General features: G+C 32.5%; 2 protein-coding genes across 4 annotated transcripts in view; one reads left to right on the top strand and one right to left on the bottom strand.

Moving 5' to 3' along the window:
- The window catches only part of LOC106054001 (caspase-14-like), a 23,415-nt gene extending 14,800 nt beyond the window's left edge, over positions 1-8,615 (top strand). For all 3 annotated transcript variants that reach the window (XM_056008620.1, XM_056008618.1, XM_056008619.1), the window contains exons 9-10: positions 1,177-1,286; positions 4,526-8,615. In XM_056008620.1, coding sequence (XP_055864595.1) covers positions 1,177-1,286; positions 4,526-4,627 — 212 coding nt within the window. In that variant the 3' untranslated portion in view covers positions 4,628-8,615. The remainder of the gene's footprint in view (positions 1-1,176; positions 1,287-4,525) is intronic.
- On the bottom strand, positions 8,362-18,359 carry LOC106054005 (enolase-like). The gene is made up of 13 exons (XM_013209706.2): positions 18,236-18,359; positions 15,480-15,586; positions 14,993-15,085; positions 14,077-14,135; positions 13,905-13,974; positions 13,159-13,368; positions 12,536-12,625; positions 12,178-12,234; positions 11,904-12,049; positions 11,301-11,440; positions 10,776-10,892; positions 10,153-10,261; positions 8,362-9,129 (listed from the first exon to the last, which is right to left on the bottom strand). The coding sequence occupies exons 2-13, from the start codon at positions 15,562-15,564 to the stop codon at positions 9,007-9,009; spliced, it is 1,299 nt and encodes a 432-aa protein (XP_013065160.1). The 5' UTR covers positions 15,565-15,586; positions 18,236-18,359; the 3' UTR covers positions 8,362-9,006.

Genomic DNA, 18,359 nt, shown 5'->3' with positions numbered 1-18,359 from the left:
TAAGCGAGACATAATGAGCTCTTCTTATAGGAAAGTCTAAAAAACTGTTGCTAGCTTAACAATGCAAGCTGATAGCAGGACTGTACTGTAAAAAATGCACCATACTGCGATAGGAGTGGGTTAATATACTTAACAAATAATGTTGGAACAATATTTTTCTCATCAATCAAATTCTTAATGTCATTACGATTTGACCTAAACAGTATTCTTGATCAAATTATAAATCCTTCAAAATTCAATGAGACAGTAAGAGCTCAAGTGATAACTAAAATATTGAACTTAATTAAAGCTAGACTAATTGCAAGAAAAGAGGGGTGTGTCCTTCAGGAATAGAGTGACAGGTTTAGGGTCAACTCTACAATATCTATTGGAGGATTCTGAGTCTTCTCAAACTGTTTTCTTTCAATTTTATGGGAAAAGTTGAAGTGTCTGTTCGCTGTGTTGACTACATGGCACTTTGATAATTATTGTTGTATACAATAGATAATTTTAATGTCGCATTTTTTTCAATGTTCATAATTAATACAATTTTTCTTAGCTTGAGTTAGGAATGAGTTTTTCTCATTTTGTATTATCAATGCTGATTTCTGTGTGTGTCCTCCGCAATATATTTGTCTATATTTGTCATCATTTATGTTTTCTAAAATTTAATGGTAGAATTTGTGAACAGTCTAAGTAGTCACACCTTCCTGTGGGTACTCTTTCATTGTGAAACAAAATCTATGTGAATTTACTCAACAAAAGATTTTGGAAATTTTTACTAAGCCAATAATATCAACTCACTCTGTCTGTCCATGGTCTCCTACTGACCATTCTTGGATAAGTTGAAATTCGCACAATTATTCAGATTCGATGACAATACTTGAATCAATAAAAAAAATTAACCAATTGTTCAGATTCAATGACAATAGGCCTACTTGAATCAATAAAAAAAAATTAAACAATTAATTATTCAATATTAATTGTGTTTTATATAGTAAAATGAGAGATCTGGCAGTTCTTCCCCTTTGATAAGCTTTGTTTATTAAAAAGTCTTTTTTGGTTGTAAACTTTTTGAGATGGTATAAGTTTTCCATGGATGGAATAGTTTTGTCTGAATTTAGTTGCATTTGACAATTCATCAATTTATTTCTAACAGTTCCATTTATTTAAAAAAATGGTTTTTTTATTTCTTAGGCTATAGAGCATATAGAGATGAAATCAGAGGAAGCCCTTTTATAGAAGAATTAACAGAGCTTATAATTAAATCCAAAGCAGCTGATGAAATTAAAAACATTATTCTACAGGTAAATGCTTGATAACATTTTTTGTTGCTCTAAATATGTGACAGATTTCTCTTTTGGAAGCCATTTTCTGTTAAGTGCTTTCTTCTACATCAGTTAATACAAGCTGGCAGCTGAGCTAATCTTATAATTGTTTCTGAGTGGCACCTCTGTTGCAGTGTTTTCCTTTAATCTCAACCAAAAAAGATTGCCTTTGGCATGCGGTCATCCCTCATTTCGGTCAGGTGCCCTTCCCAGCGCAGCTTTCAAACACTAGGCAGCACCTCTACACTTTCATGCCTGCATTCATATGAACTTCTTATTAGATCTCTTACAAAAGCCATTGGAGACCAAAAGAAAAGCTCCTGCAACTTTTGAAGACATGCATAGACAGCAAAAGAGAGAACTTAATTTTGAAAAGCTGTTTCTTTATTTGGCTGAGTAGTTAAATATTTCTGCATCACCATCTCTGACATGTTATGTGCTTCCTCACTATGTCTTGTGCAGATAAGTCTAAACAGAGGTAACACTCCCATAACCAAATCAAATAACAGAGGCAAAAGGCCAACAATATTAAAGTACTCAACTCTGATGAACGATGTTGAACAAGAAGTTTAATACATAATGAAGGGAACCATCGAATGTCACTAAGTAATATATCTATTTCAGAAACCATAGCTGACATCACTCTAAAGCTGCCAAGAGTATTTTGTGTTTACTTTAATTGCACTTTAAATCCTAGTCCTGTTAATGAAAGTTGCATCACTTGCGGCTAAGTCAAACCTTTAAAGTTTTTATGAAACAAATAACTTTTCTCACCAAATCCCTAATCGTGTCATAACAGAGGTAACTCATTTGTTACAAACTTGGAAGTACAACTTAAAAGTGGTAAAGTCATTATGACATCTTGGTCAGGTAAAGAACTGGAACTTTTGAAAGAATAAGATGACAGAAAACTGGTGGAAAGATAGGTAACTTCCTATCTTTTGATTGGTCGTCCCTTATTATCTAAAGAGCACTTTGCTATACGGAAGTGAAACATGGTCAACCTACTGATGGCAGGAAAAAAATCTGAATGTCTTCCACCTCCGATGCCTAAGGAGGATCTTTAAAATAAGTTGGCAAAATATCATAACCAATGAGGAAGTGCTACGAAGAGCAGGGTGCTAGGACATACGCTCTGTTATCAGCAGCAGACACCTTGGCTGCCTTGGTCACGTTCATAGAATGCCATTAGGCCGACTTCCACTAGACATTCTGTATGGCGATCTAATAGAAGGCAAGAGAGCCGCTGGTCACCCAATTTTACGTTATACAGATGTATACAAATGTGACATGAAGCTCTTCAAAATCAATACTAGCAGCTGGGAAAAAGTGGCACTAGATTGATCCACATGGAGAGAGAGCATGAAGGGTCTCGGATTGCAGAAGCCATACACAACAGCAGCAGAAAGAAGGGTGAAAATGCAACTGTACCTGGCGATTACATATGCCCAACCTGTGACCTCAGCTGTGTATCAAGGACTGGCCTCTTTAGTCACACAAGAAGTTGCAAAGAGAAAAGATGCCACAGATATTATCTAAAAGACAAGTGCTAACAAAGGTGAAGTAGTTATGATAACTTTGGTGGTTGGTTCAATCATTTCAGTTTGAATTTAGTATGGCTTGTTTGGTAGCTACTAAGAAGTTTGTTCATGTTAAATAGCACTTTCTAATTGGTTAACTCTTTATCTTTAAGCTGCTTATTTAAAGTATTTGAAAATTGTCCAAGCAAACCTGTTTCCTATTGTAATTTTTAAATCTATATCATTAAAAAAAAATAATTTTTCCAACTGTCATCTCTTCCCTTATTTTAAGTTGAATTAAGTCAAAGGCTCTCGAAGTCATAGTTTAGAAATAATTGTAAGTGCTTTGAATATAAAACTAATCAGAAGCTTATTATAGACAGAGAAGATAGTATGAAGACGTCTGATACAGGCTCTCACTCTTTCATATGTTTAAATCTTATTTATTTAAGTGTTTTACGAACAATGTTTTCTTGGTTTTTTTTACTCCTTTCTTTTTTTTTTTGTTTCTTAATTTTATGCTCACAATTCTCTTAGCAGGCAGCCAACAAAAATGATCATTTGATATCATTCACATATTGTTAGCAGATTCTTTTTTTTTTTCTGTAATTAAAGTAACATGTTTGCTATTGGAATAATTATTATTTCAAATTACTGCACATTTAAATGTAAAAAATCTAATTTAACTCATCAAAAATGAAAGTTTGTGCTAAAGAAGAAGAGTATTTTACAATTATTTATTAATTTTTACAAGAAGGTTCTATTCTATTTCTTCAATATGGGAAACTTGTTCAATTTGTGATGTGTTTGTTTGGTCACTGTCAAACTTTATCACATTTGTTTTGATTTGGTTGACAGCAGGGTTGGAGATTGTCATCATTAGATTTCTGTCAAATACAAAGTAATGGTTGGACCTAGAATCCTTCACAACAGTGTATCCAAGTGTACTACCTAGACAGGATAACTGTTTTATTTTAATTTCTAACAGTAGCCACTCAGATATTTCATCTCCACCTATCCCTTAGTCTGTTGAACTGCTGGGGCACCACACGAGATCTGTCACCATCTTTCTCCATTCCTCTCTGTCTCTTGCCTTGGATAGAATTTTTTCCCAATTGCAGGCCTGTCCATTCTTTAAGTTGCCTTATCATCCTTTTCTCTGTCTGTCTCTTCTTCTTTTTCCTGATAGTTTCCCTAAAGGAAGGTCTTTGCGAGCGTTGATGATATGGCTGTAGATTTTAAGTTTGCATTTTTGACAGTAGTTTGCAGATAATCCTCGGGTCCGATTGCTGTATTTGAATTTATCCTGTTTCTAATCTCTTCATTTGTGATGCTGTCTTTGTATGTGATAGCTTGGATCTTTCTGTTGCATCTCAATTCCATTGCTAGGATCATCTTGGATATTGAAATGGGTACTTGACAATCACTGACAGATGCTACAAAGATTAATTCTCTTAGATAATCTAATATTGCATCATAACTACCAGCTAACAGTGGGATAATTATTCTTAGATAATTTAATTCAATAATGTAGTACATAGCAAAGATTAGTTTTGATTGCTAAATGTTATCAATAATCCTGATTAATGTTTCATATTCTTAAAAAAAAAATTTTAATGCAGTAACATTTTAAGAAAAATGTCTTCTTTTTTTTTAACTATATCAATTGTAAGCTGTAAAATGTCTTTTTTTTTTCAGTTGCAAAGGGCATTTAGTCAAAAATGTTTGATTAACTCAAAGATGACATTGCCAGATTTTTCTACACAGTTGGTCAAAAGTTGGTACATCATTCCTGAATGAAATTGAAAGAAAAGTGGAAAGGTGTTATATAAATAGATTTCAATTTCAATAATAATGCTATGATTATTTGTTGTTTATATTTTTTAAAATGTTTAACTCTGTACAATGTATGTCTTTCAAAAAGTTATTTTTTAGTACATAGATGGTCGCCTTGAAAGTCCCAGGTTTATACCATGCCATCTGCCATTCCCTGTCATCCTGCAGGAAGTTTGGACTAGAAAGTAGATATCTTTAACTTTAAAGGATCATCCAAAACATGACAAACATTTGACAAACATTAATGTATTTTTTTCTTTCATTTCTTTTGTACTATTTGGTAGCATTTTATTTTTGTGAATAATGTAAAACTAATAATCTTTAATAAGCAGTTAAAATAGTTAAAGTAATTATGATGTCTTGTCAGTTATAGAACTGGGACTATAGCAGCCATTGGAAACAATAAGATGACATAGAAAACATTCCTTTTTCCATTTGCTAGGACAAATTAGTACATATGTAATGCCCCTTCTTCCCAAGGGCTATTAGAGCATGGAATGGGTTGCCTGAATCAGCCAGGAAAACCAATGACTAGGCGGAATTTAAGTCATTGATTAACATGCATGACTAGATTGACCTAGGAACATGCAAGCATGTAATCATCTTCTTTTTTTTAAGTATCGTCTGTATTTCATAAGATAAGATAAAACTTGTCTGTTAATCGCTAGTCCCTCTTGTAAGAGACAGGCCTGATTGACCAAGTAGTTATGACAACTTGAGTGGTTAGTTCAATCCTTACAGTTTTGATTTTTGAAATGGTTCCATTTACTTGTCTCAATTTACTTTATGTTTGGCAAGTTATGAAGGCTTTTTTTTAGCAGCCAGTGCATTGGTTTGTAGATATATTTGCATTCTATTACTTAGCTCTCAAATCATTCACTCACTCTTTGGTATTTCTGTTTTTATGGCTGTTTCCAAGGTTTTCTCACTCCCCCCCCCTCCAAAAAAATAGCAGTAACATGTGAAAAAAAATGCAATTTAATTTAATGCTAAAACAATGGGTAGAATAAACTCATAATTTGCTATTCTACCTCTAAATGAAAAAAAAAGGGTATGGTACTTCAAACAGCAGACATTTTATTTTAAATTATTTGATAAACCTGATCAATATCATTTTTTTCTAAATAAGTGTAAATATTAATTATGTGCCATATAAATTGATATTGATTCTAATCATCATATTGATATTTATGTTAAACTTCTAGTCATCCATTTAACTGTTATGGAGGAAATACACTGTATTATGATAATGTTGATACTCTTTGCCTAGTGTAATTAAATGTTCACACCTTGTTACTGTATATTTTTTTTATTAACTAATGTCAACTAAATAGTTACAGGCATGTTATGGACCCTGATTGGTATAAATATTCAGCTTATTTGTTTAAAATGAAATCCAACGGCTTTGTTTTGTGAAAAAATGGGAATTCTAAGATTGTGTATAATTATTGTAAGATATCATTTTTTGTTTACTTATGCACTACTTAAATTATAATACACTAATTATACATATGAATTTTCATTGAGTGCAAAGATATAAGAAATTCGGTCATTGTGCTGGCTGCCAGATTTTATTGTGTACATACCTTGAGTAATTTTCTACTAACATTAATATAACATTCAGACAATAATGATGAAAATGACTTGCTCAGCAGCACAGAAATAATTTGCTTTTCCTTTTGCCAAATCTGAAAATGTTCATTTGACAGTGTCAGTTTTTAGATTTTAAAAAAATGATTTTAAATAACTATATTTAATTTTAATTTTATAAGTGTTCTTGTGGATGAAAAAACAAATTGACATAGTCACCTGTTTCAATGGTCAACTACTAGCCTGTGTGCCAAGAAGCTTGCATGTCAAAGTAATTACTTAACCCTTCAAAAATTCATTAGCCACATATTATGGCTTGACTTAAAGAGTTTTCTGACATTCATTTGGAAATGAACATTATATCTCTTAGCCCAAACCTCCTGCAGGATGGCAGAGGGGTTCAAACCTGCGACCATAGTGAAAACAGCAGTGCATACTACATGATTAGGCAGCCATCCTTTCTAACTGACCACTTCTAAATTTGAATGAGGAGATATAGGTGAAAAATCCCCAAAATACAAAAGGCTAAAAAAAAAAAACTTTTTTGATAAGTTCCCTAATCAGGAACTAGCTAATCTAGGTAAAGGCTGATGCAAAATTTACAATGTCATTGTAAAAAGTGAGCTGTTCACAAAGTTAAGTTTTCAATGTTGAGTTAGGCTTATAGTATTAGCAGGATGGCTGTGTGCAGGACTGTAGTGCAGTTGCCTAAATGGTCCTGGGTTCATACCCTGCCATCTCCCCCTTGTCCTGCGGAAGGTTTGGACTAGGAAGTACTTTATCTCCAACTCTGAAAGAACATCCCAAACATGTAAAACATTTTTACCTTCAATGAGAGGTAGAGAGATGATATAATAGGGGTTTGATTTATGCTGTGTTGTATTTAAAGCTTTTATAATGAGCATAGATGAGCTGGAAGTATTGTATTAACTTTAGAGACTTGTCAGCTTTGACTGGCATAGTCATATCATTTACTTCATTAAGTCTACATTTGTTTTGCTGAGCCAGCCGACTATGGAGACAGCTGGCAATGTGGTACAACTTGGCCTACATTAAACTGTTTAAGATTCACTATTTTTAGTGAGAATTTTGCTTGAAAGAAAATACAGTCTGAATGTTTAGATTTCCACCTATGACAGTGTAATATTAATGAGCATCTTTTAAAAGATATTACTTTTTTTTATTCTGAGTCTACTGATCTTATGTATTTTTTTTTCCCACAATGTTAAGTATTTTTCTTCACCTCTCTGTAAATACTAAAAAAAAAATCAAACTCTTAATACATACATGCATGTAATAGACTTGTTGACTGTTTTTAGGGCATTGAGATAAATTATTGATCATGTGTAGTTCAAGTGAAATTTATGAGGATGTGATCACTTTGTTTTATTTACATTGTTAGTCAAATAAATCCATATACCCTGTATTTTTATTTTAAATCCATAACAATAAACTAAATAAAGAGTTATTTCTGATTTTATTTATTATTAATTAATTATTGCCTTATCATTGTCCCTTTACCATTGCAATGAACAAAAAAAAACACTTTAATTTTAGATACTTAAGTAATAAAAATATTATAATAATCATAGATAGATTACAATGATTGCTTAAACCATTTTTAATTATTTTTGTTTGGTATCTTGAACACGGGAAAGAAATTGTACTTGACAGATATAGGGAGATTTATAAGTCTAGATCAATGATACATACAATTACATGACTGATCCAAACTGATACAATTACACTTAATATACCAAGCTTTGGGTGTTGTTTTTTCAAAGTATTCTTTTTTTTTGTTTTTTCTTGTTAAATTTTAAATTTATTTTAACATCATTCAGACCATCGTGAAATGTCTTGTAATTTTAGTGTGCCAATTAAATTGTATTTGGTTTTTAAATCTGGATACTTATCTTACTTTCAACTACCATGGAAGGATGCAAGCATCACAAATATATTTAATTATATTTTTTACATGTACTAGATGTTCAGGTATTAGCCAAGCAAGAAACTATCCTGACAATAGAGTATTTCTCTTATTCTGACCAACTTCATACACAACAGTCATTCAAACTTTCTTGCTGTTAATCAAAACACAAACTTAGATGTTGACTTGACTATACAATAAAAATCATTTTATTCCTGGCTGGACATAAATAATGTTGACCACAGTTCTCAGTGGGTAAAGATGACAAAGTCACAGCTCTACTTGGACATCATATAACACATTGATGATACTGTCTCTTAGTCCAAAACAAAAACCATCAGGGGATGGGGGAAAAGTAAATATTAAGCAATATCAAGATTTCAATGAATTGGCTCATTTAAGGGGAAACAAATCTAAAGTTAAAAAAAAATAAAACTGACATACAGTGATAATGTACCATTCTGAAAAAAAAAAATGTTCTCTTTACTGGTCAAACTTGATAGAGAATGACAAAAAAAAAATATCAACATTGACTAAGTCTAACAATCATTCAGGATTTTCTAAACTAAACTGACACTTGAGTAAAGGGAAACACAATGTCCTGTAGCACTAGCTACATACATCATTACATTGATTATAAATTAGAGTGTAAAATAATACAAAAATAATCATGACTATAATCATCTTTGTAAAAAAAAATGTAAGACAGAATGGCAACAGTTCTTTTAAGATCTTCAAACTATAACAGGAAATAAAGAATCAATAGTGCAAATGTCAGATAAAAAAAAACACATTTCTCATTTGGTGAAAACATCCTGGAAAACATTTACTTGGGGTTCTTGAAGTTCTTTCCAGCAAATTTGGCCTGGGAGCCCAGCTCCTCTTCAATTCTCAACAGCTGGTTGTATTTAGCAAGCCTCTCTGATCTACAGGGGGCGCCAGTCTTGATCTGAACAATGGAGACGCAATGATTACTTTACATTACATTTAACAAATAAAATACTCATAACTATAATTGTGAAATGTGCATGCAACATTATAAAAGAATAGAACAAAAAATATGACAACTTTTAGCTATATATGAATGAACTCCAGAGACTATTTCAAAAGCTTTCAACTACAAAAAAATCTTATATTGTTAGCATCCTTCCACTGTTTCAATCGGGAGGATTGGGTGCCTGCATTCTATTCAAAAGAACTTGATTCCTCATGCAAAGGGGGGGGGGGGGGGGGTGTCACCAAATATTAATATGAGCTTAATAACCTTGCTGCCTCTACAAAGAATGATGCATACATATATAAAAGCAGATTTAGGGACCACATTTTTAATGAGAGAAGATAGTGGATTATTATTATTCTTCCTCATTCTCATTTTTATGTTGGAGCGTTCAGATGACTAGACCAATAAATGAGATGAACTGTGCAGTGGTTTCCAAATCAGGAGCCCTCCAAATAGTTTTCTTTCCATTAGGGTGTTTTGGGGCCCATGTCTTGTACGGGCCTCTTGGTATAGAGTGCAGTTTTGAAGGAATAGTGGATTAAATATAACTATAATAAGGGACGCGTCGACCAGAGCATGAACCAGTGACCCCTGACATGGCAACTCTGCCTAGGAGTAACACAGTACTAAGTGAGCTATGTCTATGGTCAAGAGGTTAGTTTGCTTATTACATTACTGCTAGGTGGAGTTGTTTTATCAGGTGTCACTGGTTTTTAACCTGGCTGACCTTATTTTTGTTATGCTTAATGGACCTCATTCACCAATCGTAAATAAACACATTTATCCACGTCATAATATTATTGATAAAACAATGAAAAATATGTATCACGTGACAGCCACTATGGATTACATAATTTGTATAAAAGATATATAGAATCACGCGGCTGAATGTTTGTTTACGATTGGTGAATGAGGTCTATTGCCACTACAAAGAAAGCACATTTAGGAAAAGATGGCAAAAAATGTATTTACCTGACCGGTGGCCAAGCCAACAACTAGATCAGCAATGAAAGTATCTTCAGTCTCACCACTCCTGTGAGAGACCATCACACCCCATCCAGCTGTCTGAGACATCTTGCAACTGCCAATCAAAATCAATCATTATATTATCAGTTCTAACTTACAAACTACTTTTCATTAGAATAAAAAAATTCATAAGTCAAAAGTTAATGCAGACTTGCTTATCTTAAATATTACTTGGCTGACTTTTTGAAGGCTCGTAGTGAAAAGATTAAAAATGTTAATGAACATGAACACATATTATGAGCATTTTAAAATTTACAGCAAAATATTGATTAATATTTGCCTCAGTTTTCTTCATAAAGATTCTAACAGGAAGTGATTGAAAGAGACTTAAATCTTAAACCAACAAACAGCAATAGCTGTGCTCCAAGTGGCACTGACAGATGAAATACATTACTACAGACAGTGACATATGAAATACATTACTACAGACATTAGTGACAGATGAAATACATTACTACAGACATTAGTATTATTGACAGATGAAATACATTAATACAGACATTAGTATTATTGACAGATGAAACACATTTTTTGTTAATGGCAGCAGAGATAAATACAAAAAAACTTACGCATCTATGGATTCAGTCACTGTACCAATTTGGTTGACTTTAAGCAGCAAGGCATTGCAGGCTTTCTGTTCAATACCTTTCTGTACTCTCTTGGGGTTTGTTACCAACAAATCATCACTGGGAAAATAAAAAAGCAGTGTGTCTAAAATACATCTTTTATTTCAATAAGGAATTTCTTCTTAACTCAGGGTGATAAATAAGACCAAAATGACACATTCATTTATTGAAACAAAAAACAAAACTTCATCATATTAAAGTGCAGAACATCTCTTGCTGTTACCAAGAGTTTGGGATTTTAAATTCTGTATTTTTAGTACAGCTCTTAAGTACATATTTATTAATGTTCATTTTACTAGCCATATGTCATGTTAACAGTTGACCCTAGACAAGGGGGCCATTTAAACCAAGTCTCCAAGTACTGCTACTTAACATAGTGCACTCTTGAGATGATTAATTTTTGGTACAAAGAATGTTTCCGGAACTCCTAGAAAACAAAAGTTGGATGTCCAGTAACCCAAAACTTACCCGACAATCTGTACTCCAATTTCACTGGTCAGTTTGGCCCAGGCTGTCCAATCATCCTGGTCAAAGGGATCTTCAATGCTGACCACTGGGTAATTTTTGACAAAATTTTTGTACACCTCAGCCAGTTGATCAGATGTGAGCTACATATATAAAATTTATTTATAAGAAAACACTAAATGCAAACATAGTACAATTTTTATTAAATAAGAATGAAGCTAAAATTTAAGCCCAGAAAACACTACACAGACAACATTTTTTTTTTTATTTTTTTTTTACTGCTATTAGATTTCATAAAAACATCAAAAATTACAAAAACAACAGCTAAAGGTCAACATGGCCATAATGAGGATTTCCAGACAATGGTTAAAAGAATACAAACACAGGTGGTAGAGCCATGTCAAATGATGCTTTAAAACATGAACAGGAAAAAGAAGTAAGTTAGGTAAAGGAATGATGGGAATGTACAGGCATGAACTTGGATGCACGGTTTAAAAGAGCAAGAACTAGGTTTATATCATACTACAAGTCTACTGATTGTCCAAAAAAAGTAAAAATGAGCTAAAACTTAGTGAGCAGAAGAATTATGTTAAAAGATTTATTTACCCATTTTGATGAATCGGAATCCTTGTTTTTGAAGTCCAGGTCATATTTGCCCTCTTTGTAGAATTCTGATGCTGCAACATCCATACCAATTTCCACTTTTCCTGTGTAACCAGCTTTCTCAATAGCTTCCTTTAACAGTTCCAGACCTGCAAGACAGACATGATTCTAGAACTAGTGCAAATGAAATGATATTCTTTAGCTATTACTGTTAAGAAGACTATGGTAAACTGGTTACAAAAAAGTATTCCTAACATATGACATAAATGTGTCTTACCTTCAGCATTGTCCTGAATATTAGGAGCAAAGCCACCTTCATCACCAACATTGCAGGCTGTAGAAAGAAACAGCAGAGATGATAATGATATCTAATATATATATATAGCTACAAGGCATCAGTCTTTTGATAATTAGCTGCACACAATTATAACATTACAAAAATGACTTTTTTATAAAACAGTATAAAAAGAAATATTCTTGATATTTCTTACATCTATTTAATGGTAAGCCCTGAGCCATGCTTAGTAGTTAAATAAACTTATTTCATTCTAGATCAAGTCTATCCATCACAGAACAATGTGCGATTTCTAAATTATTTTTTTAAAAACTAATCCTATCAGAAACATAAGGCTTACCATCTTGACCATACTTCTTCTTAATGACTGCCTTCAAGTTGTGGTAAACCTCTGACCCCATCCTCATGGCCTCAGAGAAAGAGCTGGCCCCTGAAAATATTAAATGATTAGAATGAATTTCATAGTTAGTGATATTTCTCTGCATCAATAATGCAACACATCAAATTAAAGTAAAAATCTCATTAAAAGAATTCTTTGAACTAATGCTTGAAGAACATAAAGAAATCAATCATAAATACTGCTTATAATATTTTTTATGAGGATCTTTGTGGCTACAATACTCGATAATATAACTAGTATACTCATCAAGAAATTTGTGCTAGTGAAATAAAAGTTCAACTAGAACAAACTTCATATATTTTAAAATAATGTTAGGCCTTGGAAGTTGTTTTTTTTAATTGAGAAAATGTTAACCAAGCCCTACATAAAAAAAGTTTTAAAATATTTTTTAACACATATATATCATGAAAAAGTGTATACATGTACAATAAGATATTCATATTATAAATATATACAAATATATTTATACATTGATGAATCAAAAGCCAGAAGATAAGACCCTCTTAGTCACAATTAATCACTTAAATTTAACAAATTTACATATGAAAACAAAGTGAACTGACCAGTGGGCAGCAACATAAACTCCTGCATGGCTAGCTTGTTGCCAGCATGGCTGCCTCCATTGATGACATTGAAAGCTGGGCATGGTAGAAACAGCTGCTTTGTGCCAGCTAGGTCGGCAATGTGGCGGTACAGAGGGACACCCTTTTCTGCCGCTGCGGCTCTGCAGACTGCCATGGACACTCCAAGAATGGCGTTGGCTCCCAGTCTGCCTAAAGTAGCCAAAATGGTATATAATAATTTTAAAAGTTTTCCTATTAAATATCACTTTTTAAAACTACATCCAGCTACAAGAATAGGCGAAAAAAAAAGGGGGGGGAAGGGTAGGAAAAGGAATGTCTTCTCAACCAATGGTGATAAACAGAACATCTTTTTAATTGTATGCAAAGATGAAAGAAAGCGGAATGCAGTGGTAACTTAGATAAAGCATTATTGTCCCTTAAAAGGAAAAAAAAAGGTACTCTAACTGATTTAAATAGTTTGAGAGCGTTTGGTTGAACACACAAAAATAATGAAGTTCACTTCAAAACTGCAGGGGTGGGAGGGGGGGGGTTATAGGGTTTAATAGATGACACCACTGTTAAGTAGCAATGAAGTGATGCCCACAAAAAGAGTAATTAAACCCTTTTACATGAATAGTTACATATATGGCAGATTTTATTTCTCTTTGCATCTCCTTAAGAAAGTTTTATATATATATATATATATATATATATATATATATATAAGATGAGTTGAATTTTCATACCTTTGTTTTCAGTGTTGTCTAGTGCAATAAGCATGTTATCCACAGCACGTTGGTCTTTCAGATCAGGTTGCTAAAATCAAATAATAATAATAATACAATAAAAGATATTAAAAGATCATACCTTTTCTCACTTCCGATTAAAATTGTATTAATAGTACACAAAAAAACTTACAGCTTTGAGAAGGGCTGCTGCAATTTCTGTGTTGACATTCTTCACAGCTTTAAGAACACCTGAAGTCAAATATTTGTAAAGGATTCTTTAAAAATTTGAAGCTACTGTTTTCTTTTACCAACTAGTAAACAAGTTCATGTATTGCCAGGTATAAAAACAATAAACCAGTTATGAAAGAGGTCACAATACTGATGATTTAGATTACATTTTACATACAAGGGGAAAAGTCATAGTGCCCTTACTTAAGTACCATTAAACTTAAGTGTTAACTAAAATGCTTAATTCGTTAATATTAATGAATACAACAAAACAAAATTCTAATTAATAATCCACAATTTAAAATATGCAAAGCTCTTTTCTTTGAGTTATTTAAATATATGGAAAGGTACTAATTTAGTTAATTAGAGTATTAAATTAAACTATAATGAAATCATTCAGTTTTGTTTAAGGTTTTACTTGCTTGAAACAAACATGCTACTGTTTATCATTTATTCACATATGAACCTAAGGGATTCAATGCTGGCTATCAAAATAATGCTCAATGATAATGTTAAGGAAAAAAAAACAACAGTACTACAACTTTGGTCACAAAAAAATTTTTTATGCTACCATACTTTCATACCACATTTATGCGTTTACCCTGCACAAATTACAAAACAATTTAATTCAATAAGTACTATCATGGGTACTTTTATTTTTCTTGAAGTTTATAATGAGCAGTTAATAATGTTTTCCAATGTACATTTCATAAACACACAGCGATCTACAGGAGGTAAAAAGACCCACCAGTATGTCCATAGTTTCTGTTATGCTATGCTTATGAGTAAAATAAATTTTATAAACCCCCCCACAGCTGCCACACGTTTGTAAAAACGAGCATAACACACAGGCTATATGCATGTAACTACGGTAATACCTTTGCCCATGTATTCTTTAGCTTCATCTCTAAGCTCAACAGCCTCATGGATACCTGTAGATGCTCCACTGGGGACAGCAGCACGAAACAGGCCTGGACAAAAAAAAATACAGATATTACATATCTATAGCTTTATATATAATATTAAATTATTTTTTTTCTCATGAATGTGTAGAAACTCCACAATCAGTTCATAAAGTTATAAAAGTGTGTATGAAAATATATGCTAGAATAAATTATTCAGCTCTAGAAGCATACCATAAATATTCGTCAAGATAAGTGCAGATACTTAAGTAATTGGAGTAAAAATAAAACTTGTAAATAAATATCTCACACTGAGAATTACAACCAATAGGCAGAATTACTTAAGTCAAAAAGGATTAAAATGTTAAGTAATAACTATAATTTCAAAAAATTTTTTTTTATCTTTATGATTATAAATTTAAAACTAATTATTTACTAAATGTCTTGAAATGAAATTGTCTACCTTTATCTGTGGTAAGATCAACCTCTACGGTAGGGTTACCGCGGCTGTCAAAGATTTGCCTGGCAAGGATTGCTTTAATAACCATGGTTGATGATCTGATTGATTTCCTATGGAAAAAAAAATTCCACAACTTTCTGGAAATGTGAAGATAATTTTTATTGATAATACAAATGGAAATTCAATTTGAATACAATTGAAGACCTCAACATAACTGCTATAACAATAACAATGCAAATACAAACAACATTCACACACGAAACACATACACACTCACAGCCAGCGCTTTTTGAATAAAACTTCTATGTAATTATCGATGGCAACAGATGACCTCGTAACATTCTGACCAAAAGTTGGATAAAGGAGTTTTTAAATCTTTCTGTTTTAGTCTTAATGGAAAGGAGACAACCACTTTGTCCAGATCTGATGTAACAGTGGTTTAATGGGTGCAGCTTGTCTTTAAGAATCATGAGTGTTTTGGAAAGGCATCTTTCATGAAAAAGTTCTTCAAGAGATAGTAGCTGTGATTGAGTGATAAACGATGTTTTTTTAAAAATTAGTCTATATCTTTGTGCCAGTGAAGTATTACCATACCAGCAGGAGAAGGCAATGTTAATTAGACTGCAGATGGCTGCAGTATAAAAAGTTTAATTATTGTGTCAATTTTTATAATTTTCTTAGCTTGAGTCGTTTGTGAATTTTTGTATAAGGTTTTATTTTTTGCCTTTATGTTTCCAAAAAAATCATTTTAGTTTTCTGAACATTTAAAATTAGAAAGTTGTGATTACACCATCATTGTTAAAAAGTGTTAATTGTAGAATGATACAGATTTTCATCACCTGCAATAAGGCTGATGATTGCTGAGTCAGCAAATTTTATGATGGGAGTATCAGCTGATTGTCTCTAAATGTCATTTGTGTAGATGGTATACAATACTGGTGACAGAACCACCCTTGCGACACTCCAGTGCTAAGCTCTCTCATGCCTGTTCACTTTTACATATTGTAGGCATTTAATAAGAAATATATATTTGAAGATTATAATATATTTTGAAAAGTATTTATAGTATCACTAAATTGGTATTTTAATTTCACAGAAACGATCTACTAACTTAATCCAGCTGACCTAAGCTTAATAATTAAAATCTTATCTCAGAATTTCTCTTAAAGCATGGATTGCTCAAATTAATTAAATAACTACAGGATGGCTGCTGCTGTGGTACGCACTCTGGACTAACATCATGATGGTACTGGGTTGGTTAAACCTGGCCACAGACTTTGAACTAGGATGTAATAATCTTCAATTCTAAAGGAACACAAGAAACATGTAAAACAAACAACTTACCCTTATTCAAGTTGAGTGTTTAATTGCCTATGACTTTTTAAAAGTCAAATAGAACATTTAACAGTAATTTATATTTAGATCTACGGCATAAGAAAAAAAAATGTTATAAAAAAAAAAAAACATACCAAGCTTTCACTCACTCTGAACAGTAGGCTAGTGATGCAATTCATGTTCACAATTGCAATTTGCTACACCCATGATTGGTGATACACTAACATGATTGGTGATAGTCTACACCAGTGATGCCCCAAATACGGCCCACTGGGCCAGACGTGGTTCCATCCGGCCCACCAAAATGTTGACACAATGTGTAGAAAATCCCCCATTCAAAAAGAAAAAAAAAAGGTTGACAAATGTATCTTTATCAATTTTTTCTTTAGTTAATTGGTACTATGACCTTTAATATTTGTATGCTTATTAAATGGGGCTCTTAATGTAGAATCTATCAGAAAAGGTGAACGATTCTTTACTTTTTGTGGAACAAAATAATCAGCTGACATATTTGATTTGTAAAGAAAGTGTGACTGTTTAAAAAAGAAAAGCGTATAAACGGCCGCGAATAAAAGATAGATTAACTATGCCTACAGAGTGTACTTCGATAGGAATATTTACTAAAAAGAGACAAGAAAATGAGTCGGTTGTAAAGCGAAAAAAAAATAAGCTTCAAATATACAATTCATTAATGTAAGTACTTAATATAGATCCAAGGGTTTCTAACCAAATAACTTCAAATTCAGGTCAATTTCCTATCGTCTATATACATTTTCGTTGATGTGGCCCGCAACACGAGTGCTGGAGATTAAAATGGCCCGCAGGTCAAATGAGGTTGGGCATCACTGGTCTACACTAACATGATTGGTGATACAATAACATTAAAACATAAATAAATGTATTATTAATCATACACTTCATAGTCATACTGACACATAGATCTAGATCTAGTAATAATAATATAGTAAGTAATCATTAATTAAAATTAAAAACCATACATTTTGTTCTGATTCTGATTACAAGGATGTTTTATGTAGTTAATGTAGATATCTAGATATTCTAGATCTACTCTAGAAGAGACTAGAATTGTAGATCTTTCTATATTAAGCAAAGTTAGGTCAGTTAGGTCTTTATCTAGGCTAAAATATAATTTTTATGATGTGGTCATATAGTAATTATTTTGACCCAAAGTAACCTGCTGACAAACTAAAGACACTTGACTATCGATGGTCCCCTGCTGCCTTGCAGGGGACTCAAATTTGAAATATTATTTAAGATTAAAAGATATTTCTTTGGACAAACGTCACAATGACACTAGCTTGACTAACACTAATGATTCGTTACCCCTAGATTAGACTATTCTACGGATGTTTAAATAAAAATATATAGATCTACAGTCTATGTAGTTTTATTCATTAACTTACGTGCACTAGATGTAGAACTAGGAAAGTAGGTTCTATCTTGATCTACCAGCCGGCCGGTTAAGGTATGAAACGACCTTGCCTTTCAACTGCGAGCGTCCTTCACCTCTTCAAGGAAAACAATGAA

This window comes from Biomphalaria glabrata, chromosome 13 (genome assembly GCF_947242115.1).
Source record: "Biomphalaria glabrata chromosome 13, xgBioGlab47.1, whole genome shotgun sequence".
NCBI lineage: Eukaryota > Metazoa > Mollusca > Gastropoda > Planorbidae > Biomphalaria > Biomphalaria glabrata.
This window is presented reverse-complemented; position numbering and strand designations above follow the sequence as displayed.

Bases quoted from the DNA above. Each gene is read 5' to 3' on its own strand.
- LOC106054005 (XM_013209706.2), bottom strand. From the start codon at position 15,564: ATGGTTATTAAAGCAATCCTTGCCAGGCAAATCTTTGACAGCCGCGGT. The intron at 15,086-15,479 runs GTAGACAATTTC...TTTTTTGTCCAG, and splicing joins TGATCTTACCACAGATAAAG to GCCTGTTTCGTGCTGCTGTC. The intron at 13,369-13,904 runs GTATGAAAATTC...TGGCTACTTTAG, and splicing joins AGACAACACTGAAAACAAAG to GCAGACTGGGAGCCAACGCC.